The 16688-nt window shown below is 39.1% G+C and overlaps 1 protein-coding gene across 3 annotated transcripts in view; it reads right to left on the bottom strand.

Annotated features, from left to right (window-relative positions):
• KCNIP4 (potassium voltage-gated channel interacting protein 4) overlaps positions 1–16688 on the bottom strand; it is a 430009-nt gene that overhangs the window by 311729 nt on the left and 101592 nt on the right. The window contains exon 1 of one of the 3 annotated variants that reach the window (XM_005239529.4): positions 8207–8472. The exons of the other annotated variants lie outside the window; for them this stretch is intronic. Coding sequence (XP_005239586.1) covers positions 8207–8294 — 88 coding nt within the window. The 5' untranslated portion in view covers positions 8295–8472. Of the gene's footprint in view, positions 1–8206; positions 8473–16688 lie in introns of those variants that run through there. 3 annotated transcript variants of the gene reach the window in all.

Genomic DNA, 16688 nt, shown 5'->3' with positions numbered 1-16688 from the left:
CTTTGGTGGAGTGATCCCTGTATAAATGTCAAAGCATAAGCATGCTTGCACCATACTACTGACTTCAGCTAAAAATACAAAAAGGTAAATTAGCACTCAACAGAATCTATAGCTAGTAGTTTAGTTAATGTTTAGAGAACCAACTGGTCTAACTTGCACAGCTTGTTGCAGTGGAAGGTTCAGGAGCTCCATTACAGGTAGTTGTTGGTTGGTTTGTTTGTTTGTTCTTTTAATTACTGCAAAATAAGTATTTCAATATTGGAATTGAAAGAGATACTGAAGTGAATTACATTGTCTTCCCTGATAGGCTGTCATTATGAAGAAGCAAGAGGCAAATGAAGAGTTCAGTATCACACAAAGCATGTCACTATTTAGTAAACGTATAAACAAATTCAGAGACAAAAAAATCTGCAAGTAGAATGTAAATGAATTAGATTATACATGTAAATGATAATTTTTTAAAATACATATAGTCTGAAAACTCCTTAAAGCAAGTAAAGGCCACCATACCACACTGGGAAAGAGAACAGCAGTGTGTGATGGCTGATGTCACTATATTTTCACACATAAACAGGTGACTTCAGCCTAACAGGGCATAAGGCTGGCTTTCGCCATAGCCACAAAGCAGCGTTGTTTTACTAGTTCTGTTGTTTCTGCTCAGCTGTATCAGCGCCAGTCACACAGAATAACCAGGTAAAGGCTGAAGTGCTGTTAGCACGTAGTTCAGTGCCCACATATTTCTATGGCAATGTATTACTGCCATTTTCCAGATTGCCCACTTCACTATCCAAACATGGTACTGAATTGGCTGACATCTATCTTCAGTGTTCTTACCAAATTCAAAAACTGAACTATTAAATGAGAAAAGTATTTTTTGTTAATACAAGATCACATCCAAGATCGCCCTTGCAGACTGTAAATATGAGCATGTGGCCATCCCAGTTTTGAAGAGACTGCCATTCATTAAACTAGAAGTTAAATTATGTACTATTACTGCAGTAATTTAAAAGCATATGCCTCTATTGTCATACTTGAGTGAATTAGATTGTCAGGGTTTCTCATTTTTATTCTTAACTTCCACCTTTCACCTAACAGCCACAAATAAAACTATGAAGCAGATCTCAAAATACAGGGGGTTTCATTATATGTTTCAATACCTTCATTTGAACGATCATCTGTTCACACTACTACAGATAGAATGAATCCACCTTCCCTAGTTATTCCTGCTTTCGCTATTACATACTCATCTTTTCTTCCATCAGCAAGTTTCTAATCCCTTTTCAGGACATAAACAGTAAAATTGCCTGAGGGGGGTGGAAAATAGACTTTAAGGCTAGTCTTGTGGAATTGCATTAGGTCTTCAAACATAATCATTCATATTCTCATTCATAGCCAATACTATGCGACAACAGATTAAGAGCATTATTTTCACTTGGAGGGGGTGGGGGGAGGGGGGCGGGGTGTGTGTGTGTGTGTGTCTGTGCAGGGTGCGTGTGTGCAGAGGCAGGGGCATATAGTTATAAAGGTACTAGATCTTATTCAAAGGCTATTCCATATATGAAACCTACCAAACCCAAGATACTAAAAAAAGCACATGCAATGATTCTTATTTTTTTTCCTAGAGTGATTTACAGCTGAATTATGTTTCAGTTGACTTAATATTTGGTTTGTAAGTCCACGCAAGCTACCTGCTTTACGCTTCTGGTGACTGGAGAGAAGAGCTCAGAAAAGATGATTCAGTCAGGAACACTTTGTAAGAACAGGCAGGGCTTACAACTCAAACTGCAATACTATGCAATCCTTGGAAGCAGTGATATTATCCTAACGGCAGAGAAGTTTATTTTGATGCAAAAACATAAGAATGATTGCATTGGTTCAGACTACAGACCCATCTAGCACAATATCCTGTCTTCAGCAGCAGCTGTTAGTGTACGCCCAGGGAAGCAGGACATGCGTATTGAATATGAACACTTTCCTAGCCACAGACTATTTTCATCTCAGGGGATTTCTCACATATACTAGTTTTTCTAGTTAGTGACTCCCAACAGATTTTTTTTTCCAAGTGCTTGCCCAGCTCGTCCCCCTGAACTCATGCAGGGCTTTTTACACTTACCCTTTAGTGTTTCACAGGTTTATCAGTCCCAAGGTTTCATTCATGATGGGTAATGGTAAGCTTACCACCTATCCATTTAGCCATAACGCTCATTTTTCCCGGAATGTACCCCTTCACATTAATCTACATCGAATTTTATCTGCCATTTTACTGTCTTTGAGAATCACTGCACAAAATCTGTCTACAATAGAACCTCCCTATAAAATGAACAAAACCTGGACAACCAAAGAGTCTGTGTACTCTAAAATAGTATTTATTACAGTTTGTATCCAAATTTCTACTCTAAGTATACTCTACTCCAAGTTACTGTGTACAATGGCTCAAGGAAAAGTACACACACAGCTAAGAACTGCATTATATCGCCTAAGGCTGACATAGTCTTAGTCTTAATGCCGCTATTTCCTAACATTTTGTGTGCATAACTTGGTAGTTCCTTTAGGAGGTAGGAGAGTTCCTTTAATAGTACTTTTAAACATAATGTGAAGCGCTGTGTCCTACATACAGCTGAAGTTTTACTGGGTATTACCTTTATAAATTTTATGTCAGTAGCTTGGACTCTTACAAGAACGTTACAGAACACAGGACTTCTAAAGAGACATTAGTAAGGACGGCTATGAGATTGTTTTCAATGCATCATTTGTATGAGAAGCTGAACTGTATCTTTATAATTAAGATGCAGATTTGGAGTGAGACAAAAAAACGCAAACAATCTTCTCAAAAGAAAGGGTATGCAGCATGGTAACTTTCGCTGTCCTTTCCCCATTAAAATACCACAGAGAACCTTAAGACTTCAAAGACTACTCTTTTGGAAGGATGGGGGGTGGGAACACATATTTTTGAAACAGGTTATATGATGGAGTTAGCGTGTTAAATATATGGGATGTTTGAGCAAAACACTTAAATATTCAGGGGAATATGTTTAAAGATTACAGTATTGCCTTTAGATCCCCTTCTTCAAGATATCCTTCTACCCATACAAATTTTTCACTACTGCTTTGATCTTCTGTGATATTCAATCAATCTGCCATATGCAGGATTATAACATTTGGATTTGAAACATTTTGCACAACAAATCTTGCAGACATTGCTTAAAGAAACAGAGAGGTATGCAAACCGGGGGAAGCAAAGGCAGTCTACCTAGGCCCTTTTCTAAAGAAGGGAAAATTTACAATTTCTGAGGGCTCAGCAGTGATTTATTACCATACCTTTCCGACTTAATTACTTAAAGTCTGAGTGATCTTCTACAAAATTGCTGGAAGTTCACAGTAAGTCTACAGCATGTGAGAGGTATATAGCTACGACTGATTTTTACACTTGGGCATCTCTGTCAACTAGCAGTATGAAACCTACTCAGAATCTATCTCTAACATTTCTGCATCCACCACACCCTTCCACAAAAGAGATTTCTTTCTGAAGCACACTAATATCAAGACTGCACCAGCAGAAGCTGTCAATGCTAAACATGAAATTGAAAAAGCATAAAGTACAATGCAGAACTTCAAGGGAAATCTTGATTGGTTTCTTTGAAATTAATGAGGCTCCTTTCCCTAAACAGGTCATGACAAAGGCTTCACCCTTGCACATAGCTTATGCGATTATATCTATAGAAAGAGAACACTGTACCTCTGTATATGAAAAATACCTGAAACCCTAGGGTTCAAACTACCTCATAGGCCAACAGACAAGTATGCAGACTTTAAATGTGAAATTCTTTTCCATTAAAAGGAAAACTAAATACACACACGAATCAGGTTAATGAAAAATACTGATTTGGTATCAGAAGAAATATTTCAGCACACAAACAAAACAAAAATAGCATTTGAAAACATATGAAACCTATGCTTTCCTACGTTAAGAGTTTAGCTTTTTCATGACATCTTTAAGCTACAAGCACCTTTTAAAATAAAATTATTTTAGATCCTGTTTGCATAAAAAGGGAAATATCCTTTTCATCTCTCTTTTGTCTCATGTTGTTTAGGATTGATATTTTGGATTCGTCTTCTCTTTTAATTTATTCTACTTGGCATTTTATTTTACATGTATTTTCAATAGAAGTTAATGGAACATTATTAACCTGCAATCAGAAATGGTAATTCATCTTGGAATTACCAAGAGGCAGACTCAGAAAGCACTCTGTTGTCTCAGACTTGAAGTTTAGGCACAAGTAGGCAGATGAACTACAACAGTCACAGCAGTGCTGCTGTGAGCCCCTGGATGCCTCTGTGCTAGTTTCTCCCATACCTTCAGGTGTATGCTCAGGTGATGTCTTCCTCTCGGCACTAAGATAGAAAATATTTCTGTGCACAAACAGACAAGATTTAGGACTGATGATTACCTCCCAGTAATCTGGTTTCTCAAAGTGCCATCAAAAATTACATCCCACATTCACAATAGGTTTGATAATGTATTTATTTTTTTTTAACTAAGACAAATCTCAAGCCTTTAATCATTGTTATTTTACACCAGGGGTCCTCAAACTTTTTAACCAGGAGGCCGGCGGGCGGATACAGTGGCAGGCAGTCATCTGCGGCTGCTTGGTTTCCCCCCCCAACCCGCGGCGGGGGGAGGCGGCAGGGTCTGTAAATACCGGGGGCTGGATTGAGGACCCTGGGGGGCCGTATCCAGCCTGCGGGCCGTAGTTTGAGGACCCCTGTTTTACACCAATGGCATCAATCTCTACATTTAAGTAAAATAATCTAAAAATCAATCCATAGCTTAACCTAAATAAACCTAGAAGAGTGAGATTACTTGTTTGCTGGAGAGAAAGTACAATTCCACAGCCAGAATTGTTCTCCTCTTCCTTCTTTGCAAATGCATACACTAACTGGGAATTTGAATCTGTCCTGGAAAACCTAGGCTCTGTATGACATTTAATATGTCATATCAACATTTAATATGAACATGCCTGAAAAGGGTATACTTCTGAAAATTTACCACCGAAGTCAATGACAGTTTTGTTTCTATCATCTCTTTAACCCCCAATACCTCATCCGTTGTGACAGTTACGAAAAATTTCCAGGCCATTGTTCTGAAACTATGTTTTCTCAATTTCAAAATACTTTGTGGTCTATTTCTTGATCTCGCAGTGTTTCATCTTTTTATTTATAACATTCACATTGCATCTGAAAACTGAAACATTCTCAATGGCAGCACTAAGTTTTTTAAAACAATGTTTCAAAGACCAGGCACTTCCAACACACCTCAAGAGGCAGCAGACAATAAAGCAGGAATTGGTTTGACATTTGAAAAACACTGTCTTCAAGTATTAGAGGGAGTCTGTTTCACTTGTGGAAACACATCAACTTAATATATAGCAGATATTGTGGGGAATAAAAAATTTTGTAGTGAAAAGAAACAGTCTTTAAAACATTTCACTACATTTTGCTGTCAATCGCAGTAACTTACTGTAAAAAAACCTGGTAGAGATCTGGATGTATTCAGGCAGAGCTTGCTACTTAAAAACCACTGTAAAGATTTATGCAGCATTTACCTGCAAGGAAGGGGGTAGTTTCATTAATATTGGTTACAGCTGGGTTGAATGTTAAGCACAAGTCCATGTTTATGTACTATCACAGACAGTTATATGTGATCATTTTTATTTTAAATACCATGATTCCCCACAGAACAGGTCTGCAGTGGTGTAAACTGTTACGAAACACAAGCAGTAAAACCAGTAATCAACAGTGACTTCTCAGCTGGGACTACAGCCAGTAAACCCAGTCTCCCTCCTAGCTCACCACCTTCTTGTTTTCTAATCAGTGTGATCACATCAACTGCAGCAGACTTTGTACCAATCTATACCGACGCAAATGAACTATGTATTCAACATGCCCACCCTTAAAGAAAAGAGGAATGTATTAGATTCAGTACAGCAATGTGTAGTTCCAACTTATGTATGATTTAAACATTAAAGAACACCTGAAAAATAAACCAGGGGCCAAATCATATCAATGAGGAAGTTAAATTTTCACTATTTGTGCTCCTTAGTAAACATCTACATTTTGAAAGTAATTGGCCCACTTCAGTGAGCAGACTGCCTGCTTGAAAAAGCTAAATAAGCACCTTCTTTTTGTTTCTGATAGCTGTCCTACATTTTTTCATTGCTCAAGATAGAAATAGCAGTATCTTCAATACAAAAATGAAAGTATAACTTTCTAACACTTTCAACTAGGCTCCCTCATTCATCTTCATTAATTATCAACTAATTATCAATGTAATGAATTATGCATTAGATATTGCAGCGGAACAGCAACTGGTATTCAACAGTTGAGGTTAATGCATAGACTGACTGGGCTATGCAAGAACCGAACAGCAGAGCTCTACTTCTCAGTGGTTCAATTATTATCACATTATACTTACCTTATTTACTACATCAGTTGAACACAACAAGGTCTATTAACCCAATAACAGTAGTAAGATACTGTTGCCTGTAGGAAATTTTTGCCAGGAAGTGTCTCAGATTTAAAGAGTTCTTCAAGGGGGGGGGGGGGGGGGGGGGACGGGGGACGGCCTTTAAGGAACAAGCACTCTGCTTAGCTTTCCAGTAACTTAGCATTGAAAATGTGCTTTTAAATTATAAATTTAAGAACTTCTTTTAGTAGTTAACGTAAGAACCAGTATCCACAACAATTCTTGAAAACTGTTTGAATTGTGAGCTTGGAAAGCTTGCAGTACAAACGTCAGTGAAAAATTACGTAGTGTGCATCATTTGGTAGATAGGAAAATAAGTTTGGATGACTATGAAAGAGGAGCGTTGGTGTTCATTTCTAACTTAGGTTTCCCCTTGCATCATATATTATTTAATTTCCATAGCAATCCACAGAAAGAAGCAGCTAGCATTTTCAGAGAAATCTTGATACAATTCACAAAACAGAAACCACAACAGACTAGGAATAGGCTCGGGCTGGGCGGGGGGTGGGGCAGGGAAATTCTGTGTTACCAGGCACCAAAACTTACTGAAAAGCTATATCAGATTTCCACAAGTTACCAGCATCCTATAAAGTACTTGTTGCCAATATTTATGCCATGATCTTTATAGAATTACAACCTCAAATCTGATTAGTAATAATTATTGATGCATGCAACTTAAGAGTCGATTTTGCTCTCAAATCTTTTGATCAATGCCTAAACTGAAAAAAAAAAAAAAAAACCAAAACAAAACAACAACAAAACCCCCTAAACCATAAGCAGAAACTTTCCTGATACTTCTAGTAAAATGAATGGCTTTTAATTCTCAATAATCATGTTAGTATAATTGATTATTTTCTGCTGATGCTGGACTTGCACCTCTGCTTGATGATTTTTCCAAGGGGGGGGGGAATATATATATATATATATATATATTTGAAGTCTGGAAAGAAGCACAATTACGTTTTATAAATACAGAATGACATCATATAGGCTATCATATTTGTCAGCCGCTGGAAACAGCCACAAAAAATGCTGAATTGTGAGAAGAGTATATTCTCCAAAGTGCTACGAAGAAAATTACACTGTTTGCTCAGTCTAGCTTAGAAATCTTATTTAGTACTGTACAATTTGTTCAAGGTTACAGAAAATAAAGCTGACAGACATTTGTGTTTCAAATTCTTTAAGGGCAAAAAGCACAAGTGTTATCTGAAGTTTTCAGTCAGATACTGTAACATCATATTGACAGTTTGCTGTAGATTTACATTTTAAGATAAGTAAAAAAAAACCTCTAGGAAAAAGAATGTGGTCCACTTGTCCGCATACATCAGTTCAAGAAATTGTGAAAATAAAAAGCATCAGGTTGACCCATTATGACCATCATGTGAATGCTCCCCGTTACCTTCAATGTACACGGGTGGACAGGTAGAGGCACATACACTCACATTCCCATTTGGATTTCGGTGTCTAAACACAGAACATTACACGCTCTGAACGCTGCAACACAAGACTAGATGCTCTGGTTTGATGATGCTCAGCCACAACTGAGTTTACAGATTTCTTTATTATTATTTACAAGATGCACAGAACTGCAACGTAAAACAATGCCATTGCTATATTAACCTCCGGCAATTTCCTCCTTATCGCGCTGCACAGCTCGACTTACACAGAGAAAGAGGCATTTACCTGTGTGAAGAGAACCAGTGATTAGCCTGAGAAGGTACTGGGCAAATTTCAGTATCTCACGCTTACACCGCGTCCTACAGCCACTCATCTTAGGCGGCTCGGTTCTCCTCCCAGCAGAGCCCGCAGACTTCGCCGGTGCAGAGCGCAGATGCTGCCAGCAAACTTCTGGGGCACTTCGCAGCCGCGCAGCTCCCCGCAGCCGCGCAGCTCCCCGCCGCGCAGCCCCGGCCCCGGCCCGGCCGGCCCCGGCGGCAGGCGCTGCCCGCGCACGGCTCCGCGGGCGCGCAGCCCGGCGGGAGGGGCCGGAGGGGCGGGGCCGCGCCGCCTGCCCGCCCCGCGCAGGCACCCACCCGCGCCGGGCGGCGGCAGCAGCGGCGGGCGGGGCAGCGCCCCTCGCTTTCCCCGTTGCGGAGGCAGGGGCCGCAGCCAGCCCACCCAGCGGCCAGACCCCGGCCCGGCCGGCAGCACCGCGCCGCTCAAGGTCAGCGCGCAGGCTGCCCAGCCCTGCCGCGCCTGCGGCAGCGGAGCCACCCGGTGAGCTGGGGGGGGCTTCCCCCCGGCCGCACCGGGCGTGCCGGCCGCAGGACCCCAGCCTGCTGGAGGCCGTGGGTGCCCCGGGCCGCTGCACAGCTGCGCGGACAGAATAAAGCGGCAGGACCCCGAGCGGTGCCGCTGCGCTGCGAGACCCCCCTGCGCTCCCGGCTCCCTGACCCGGGACAGGCGGGGAGCTGGCTCTGGCACAGCTAACGGCCGTGGCTAGGATGTCTCCAAGAAACTCTCTTTGGGAAGCTTCAAGCATCCCTTACAATTCCCTTACAAAGTCATAGTTTTTTTCCCCCATCTTGCCTGAGAAGTGTTTCTTCCTTAATAAAAACGGTCTGCTGGAGTCTGTCCATGACCAAATAACCCAAAGAATATGTTTTCATTTCCCTTGGAGTACTTCCCTGTACTTTATAAACGGAGAAAACTCTATTGTGTTAGATGGTGATGCAATACGTGATGCCTAATGCAGTTAAAAGATGACAAAGTACCAATTAAGGAAAAGCTTAAGGGAAGAAAAATCACCGTCTGATCTAATTTTAATCCCAGCAGTGACCATAAAACATTTTGGTGAATGCCTTTACAAAATTATGATAAATACAAAAGCACAACTTCAAGCTCTTCTTTATATTACGCACTGAGCAGAGATATATACATTACAGACGCAATACATCAAAGCATTATCAAAGTTGCAGTTAGATGACACAGATTCTGTGTCTGCTATCCAAAACACAAACAATGCTGTCTTACACTTACAGTGAGGCTACAGGGTTAATGGAAAGAACCAAAACAATCGCCCAGATCCCCCGGGTTTGCCCAGGGAAGTGTTTAGCTGAGAAGGGACTGAGCAAATTCCATGCTCACACCACTTCCCAGAGCCACTCATCTCAAGCAGTATCTTCTGTGTCTTTTCAGAACAACTTTGCCAAGGAGAGTTTGACACAAAACCCCATCAAATTCTGAGGCATTAGAGCTCGCACAGTGCCCTACAAATTTCTAAACTACTCTGGTCTGAAAAGGAAATGCCTTAAATAGCTGGTGGAGGTGAAGAGATACTGAACACAGAAGTGTGCATCTCTTCTAAAGAAGAGGACTGAAGAGGCCAGTGCAAATGCTTCTCATCTAGAGTCCTTGAACTTCTTAATCCTTTGACATTTTTAATTGCTTTACATAAATTTCACTAGCAGTGTTACTTCAAAATAAAGAACTGAACGATTGGTTTTCTAAAGCCTTACATAAGCATGTATCACCACCACTCTATTGGGTTGTTGGCTCCCCCCCACCCAAACAAAGCTGCATCAGTACTGACACTGTTTCCTAAACCTTTTACATTTCAACACAGTAATAGCTGTAATTGCTACCTAAGAAAGAATTAATGAAAGGTTTCTGACAAGTTTCGCTAAAAAGCTTTTAACAAACAGTGCGGTATTTGGATAAAAATGGTTCCAAATCTAGCTTCCAGTATTTCTCTGCTCAGCAGAAAAGGCTGATTAAACTTTGGACCAAAGTTTCTTTACCAAATCAAAAGACCAGATCAGGGAAATGTGAACAGGAAAATCAGAACTGAAAACTGTATTGAAACCACTGGAGTTTTGTTAGCAAATGTATTACAGTGAAACAACATAAAGGACAGCTGGAGAGTATCAATTTCTATATATTGGTAATATATGTTTGGGTTTTTTTAATTGATGGCACCGCCTGAAAAAAAAAAAATATCCTATTAACATCAGAGGGATCTGGATGAATTCCTGTAAGTCTTGACTTTGAAATCAGATACTTAGAATTCAGGGTTTAAAAGCCACTATTTAAGTACAATGGAAGAGTAAAACACATACAACACAAAGCAAAAGGGTTTTTCAGACAGGAAAAATAAGTGGAAGGAAAAAGTAAATGTTGTTTGTAGACTCCTGAGTTTTGAAATTGTTTTACCCAGTCCAGCTGACAGGCCCCCAGAATAATATAAAACACAAAATTATTTTAAGTACTTAGAAGGCATGAAATGTCTGGGAAGGAAACATATGCTTTTTTTTTTTTTTTTTTTTTAAAAAAAAAAAAAAAGACTGTCCACAACAGCCATCCAGTTTAAAAACAAAATGGAAAAGTTTCCCTGAGCATACCAAGTGCACTATAGGCATATAATTGATAAGACATATTAATTGATAATAACAAAGTATTTTGTTCATTTGAGGATTTCTAAACAAAGCGACAAGAAAATTCTTAGAAAAATCTTTGTCGCCATGGCAAGAAGAAAAAGCTCAAAAACATCAATTTATGCAATTCAGTTCTATCTGATCCATAGATGCAATTCCACATGCATTTTTAGAACTTCAGTGAGGGTCTCAGCATCGCTAATCTACGCCCCAGGCTCATGTGTTGCCAACTGAAGTGCACCCCAACCATATTCAGAGGGGCGTATGCACTGATGTAGCTTTAGTCTCAACACTACAAAAGACAAAACTACACTAATCTTGTCGCTCAGAGCTGGTCAGTATTAGCAGGTATGTAATCAGTATTTCTTTTCTTGTTCCTCTGTAGGAATAGTGTTTCACTATAAATCAAAACAAATCAAAACCAAAGCAGAAATCAATTAGCAGCAATATGAAAACATATTTTGAAATAAGAAAAAACCCCTGGTTTTTTAGATTGCATTTGTTGCTGAGATAACCTGGTCTAATCTGTCTTCCAAAAAAAATCTTAACCTCAAAATGCAGAGTCTCAGAACAGAATATTGTGATGGCCTGGCATAAGATAACAAATAATGCTGAATTAGCTAGCATTATAGTTTCTTTTGGAGAAAGAAAGAGTTACTAAACACAGATTATATTTAATAACAAAAGCAAAAGCACCTGAAAATACTGAAGAAATTAAATTTGGCTGTCAACATATATTCAGTAACAATACAAAGACTCCACTAGCAAAAAGCACAGTATAATGGTTTAAGAGTAGAAAAAAAAGCCGTCACATATACAGAGCACAAGTTGACTGGCTGCTTGGAGACAATTTGCCTTGTATATCTCCTTCATTTGCACACCTTATTTAAACATTCTTCTGACTTCAAAGAGCAAAATTTCCTCCCGAGCTAGCCTGTGCTATTGACTAAAAGCAAACTGAAATAACAAAATCAACTCGGTTAAATGCTTCAGCCTCATCGGAAAGGGTGACTGCAGGAAGTCAACCAGGAGCACTGGCAACCTGTACACAGCTTCCTCACTGTTGACTCCAGAGGCTTGTCAGAGCTTTTGTTCTTAATGCAAATGCTGGATTCCACAAATGAACATTTTTATCAGAGGATTTCTAACCTCCTTATTTCAAAGAACAGAGATAATAATTACAACCTAAGCACGTGGCAAGAAATAACAGATGGATAGAAACAAACAGATGGGTGAACACAAGGTAACAGTGAGATGTTTACGATCAGCATAATAAACAGCTGCCACAAGTAGATGACCATCACAGATCTCTTTTTCAGTTGCTCCTCGTCTGTCATAAAAGTAAGGGTCCTCTTAAATCACAATCCCCAATGTATATATTCTAATAGCCTTCTCTGCACTTTCACTTCCCGATGTGCCAGTATTCCCTACCAAGGTGTCCAAAGTTGGCCACCATTATCATAAATTGGATGCAGCAGGATTACAGTCCTTCATTACAGAAGTCACTAGGAACCAGAGCACTGATTCCAAATTATTCATTATATCTATGAAAATATCAGCTACCGCTTTTAGCCACAGCCAGTGAATAGTAACAAAAATTTTCCTGCACCTCATTGACCCAAATTTAGTCTTGGGCATTAACACAAACCAGAGGTGGTTTATACTAGAATGTAAGCTGGGGAAGCAGAGATACAGATATATGTTCCCTTCCTAACTGATTAGTAGTAACATGCTAGCTAAATTTACTTATTTTAAAATGGTTATTGCTCATTACTCTCTGTCCTGAATGTTATAGCCACAACAAGGAATTAAAAAAACATGTCTGCTTCATCCACTCCATATTAAAATAGATGTCTACATGGGATGTGGACATGATCTTGTTCTGTCTTGTGTGGGAACAGTAACTTCTATGGAGCCCAGGACAGATAGTGAGGGAACTGCCAAGGTCCCTGGTTATGAAGACAGGCTTTTCTTTTATTTTTTTAAACCCTTCATAGCACATTAAAGAGCTTTCTAGTAGCCCAACCACTACTTACCCAAACTGCATGTAATGTTTCTTACTGTGGAACAAAAAAATACTAAGAAATTTTTATTCAGGACTATGCCACTGAAAATTAATACAGTCTTCCAGCTTTTGTCTTTAGTTTTTAACTTCTCCTAAAAGCTTGCTATGAATAATATCCTCAAAATCAAACAGCTCTATTGCTTTGCTTAAAATAGGACTACAGAGAAATGACTGCTACCTCATGCTGTTTGCATAACATCAACAAATTATACATGTGCTCCATTCTAATAGCTAATACCTGCATAAAATAAATTACTTTCTTTGCTATAATAGTTCCAGACCCTATAGGTTCAAACTTCATTTTCTGTTGCACTCACGGCGTTCAATAAAACATGGTGGCTTACCCACCAGAACTTTCACTAGCGTGACAAAAACACTTAAAACAGTTGTGTCCATTATTTCTAACCTCCCTGTAACTAGCTGCTGTTAGAATGCCTTTTTTACCTATATAGCGTCCTTGAAGCTTATCCCAAGGGTTCGTTTTCACACAATACTCTTAAGATGATACCGCAGACAGTCAACTAGGAGTTACAGCTGCCTAAACCTCCCACACAGTCCTCACTTGTCTAATTAAATATTCATCACTCCAGAATGTTGCAGTGTCAAACCCGAGCAACTTCCCAGCCTGACCTTCCACAGCCGGCCTGCCGTTTGTGCTGGAGAATAAACAAGACTGAGAGTTACCTGCTGAAACATAAAATGGCATAATGCAGTTTTCATGTTGCACATTAAGTTCTGTGCACGCACTGTAAAATTCTCACTGCAGAAGCTAGAGTACTATATTTTAATGTTCAATATAAATTGAGTATCTGTATGCAAAGCTAGCTATAAAATCTGCATGGGCCGTGTCATCAATAATCTTTCTGCAGAACACTAAAACCTCTTCTTCCTTATTATACAGGTCCTGTTTTTTAAGTTGGAAGTTATAACCATACATACAAACTATGCTGAGTATTCTCAAATAAATCAAAAAAGATTGAGGCATACTACTATCAACAAGTATGTGGGATTATTTTTTTGTGGCTTTGGACTCCTTAGTTTCACATACCCTATTGTAAGAAACTATTGTTTTGCCTGCAAGAGAAGAATTTTATTAATTCCAAATCTTTCCTCTGTGGAAAACATATCCAGACTTATTATAACTCATTTTAGTGGTACTAGATTATGCATACATCTTATTTAACGGAAGAAAAAAAAGCTAAATTGAAAAAAATCAGAAGGAATCGACTTCCCTGCCACAGAAACTATAGCCTTAATCATCTATAGGTTCCATAGATCTTTCAACATTTGATATAACTAAAGCATCTCTATTTCATGTCTATACACAATAAGAACATTGAAGAGCTTGCATTTTGAACCCAACAGCTACAATAACCTGTTAAAGAAGAAAAATGTACCGGAAATTGGGTGCAAATATCATTTATTATGCATACTAGGTATGCAGTGTTCTTAAGACAATGGACGAGTCATTGCACCAAATCAGCTATGAGACTTCTGTATGCATAATAAATACATATGTACAGCTTAGGCCAGTAAGTAAAAATATTTGAGAAGTATGCTTTCACTACATATATATGTAGCCACACATATGTATATTTACATATTTATATAACTGTTTGATTTCATAGCTTCAATAATTTATTCAGCCATCTGTGAGAACCTTTTTGCCCCTAGGATTTCCCACAAATGGTCAAAACTTACATTTCATGTCCTCAATCAAGGGCTTCCCTATCATTTTCAGACATCTCCTTTCCCCTGGCATTTTTTGCTGGCCCAAAAGAATTGTGTATGCTGTAGAAGCTGGAGATGTGGCTTGGTGCCCTGATTAAACTAAAAATTAAGATTTAAAGGTGCAAATCCCTCAGTCTTCGCATTCTTAATCTGGCGTAAATTGCAATGCATTTGGGTGAATATGCTGCGGCTACTACATCAGGGAGGAGAAAGATGGAAGACACGCTACAGCCCGAACAGTTCTTCAAATCCTACATGTTGGTTGAAGGAATTTTGAAACAGGCATCCTTCATCCAAAATTTGATTCTGTTAATTATTTCATATAAAGTACTAGTGTTGAAAGCAAGTTAAATTACACCACACTACTAGGCCTGTGGTGTCTGTCTTTTCCCTCCTAGCAGGGTCTTGCAGATATTGGGAAGAAAAACAGTCTGTCAGCATTCCTGCACGACCCTTCAGTAAAGCCTTTTGGGGAACACAAGCAGTTGTCTACTCCAGATTTTTCAGAACTGTTGTGACTGTAATACTGTCCCACAGATCCTCCTACATAATGCAGGTGATCAGCTCTCCCAGAATATGCATAATTTAACTCTGACAAATAGGAAAATAATTTTAAATACACTTAAAATTTATTTGATCCTATCTATGGTCTGATAAACCTGAGATGAACTTTGCTCATGGGTAGTAAAAAAGGTTTATACATTCTCAAAACTAAGTAACAGTTTTTCTACCCTTCACACCTATTTTCATTACAGGCAAATTAAAAATGCATTCCAATAATCATTTTATGATCATCTCCAGTCAACTGGAAATTCATCTAGGTTTCATGCTACAAATAAAGCCCGAAGAAGCTACCCACTGTGCGCTTCAGGTAGGAAAGAGTGATCAAGGATCTAAATCAGAGAGCAGCACACCTATTTAGCATTGCTGGCCCTGTAAAGGAAACCATGTGTCCTGCATTATGGTCTTGAAGTCAAATACTACATAGATTTTGATGACCTTATTCAATATCTATGCAGTATCATCATCATTTGTCTTTCTACCTCCTACCACACACTCTTGTGCGACCATATATACCACCAAGTCTCCAAGAAGTACAGCCACAACTGCTTACAGCTTCAGGAAAGCCTCCCACATTTGTCCTTCTTATACTACTTTAAATCAGTCTCTAAGGACCAGATGTGGAAGGAGGCAAAATCAAAGTAAATCTTGGAGGTTAAAAGCAGGGGAACAGAGCAACCAGGGAATTCAATCTCACATGCAATCTGCGGGCATTAGAGAAAGGCAGAATTTTTCCTTCCCAGCTGGGAACATTCCATGGCAGGGTAAGTACTTGGGACCATGTGCTTGAGACCTCAGGAAACAGTAGAAGTTGAATATGAAATTGCTTTAGTCTTTTGGCGACAACAGTCTAAGAGCTGATCACTTAAAGGCCTTAAGCATAAATTCAAATAATTTTCCAACTCTATAGCCTGAGGAAGCAAAGTATTTTTTATTGTGAACTCAGCTATTATAAAGTTACAAGTCAGTGATAATGATAATAACCTGTGTATGGTCTAGGGAAGCAAGGGAATATTTTATTAGTTGGCTGTAAATAAATTTCCAACTCTGAAGCCTAGAACAAGAAGTTAACTACAAGGCTGCTAATGAGCATTTCTGCCATCTCTAGAGATCAGTACAAAGAACAATAGGTTTTATATAATATACACACACATGTACTATATAATCAGCACTGATGCTTGGGGACATAAATATACAGGGGAATACCACTACTCATTTCTGCCATTGTGGGGAGATAAAATATTACTAGAAGAAAACAGCTCCTAAACCCCAGAAGAATGATGGCAAACTTTTAAGGTCTTATATGGTACGGGGTGAATAGGAATATTACTCCTATTTAAGTCCCACAGAAATGTCTTAGTTCATACCAGCTGCTCTGTACACCTTGATACAGAACTTTACTCACCAAGTAGAAATCATGTTTTATATTACATAA

This window comes from Falco peregrinus, chromosome 2 (genome assembly GCF_023634155.1).
Source record: "Falco peregrinus isolate bFalPer1 chromosome 2, bFalPer1.pri, whole genome shotgun sequence".
NCBI classification, from domain to species: domain Eukaryota; kingdom Metazoa; phylum Chordata; class Aves; order Falconiformes; family Falconidae; genus Falco; species Falco peregrinus.
The sequence above is the reverse complement of the archived record's forward strand: the minus strand, read 5'-3'. Positions and strand labels throughout refer to the sequence as shown.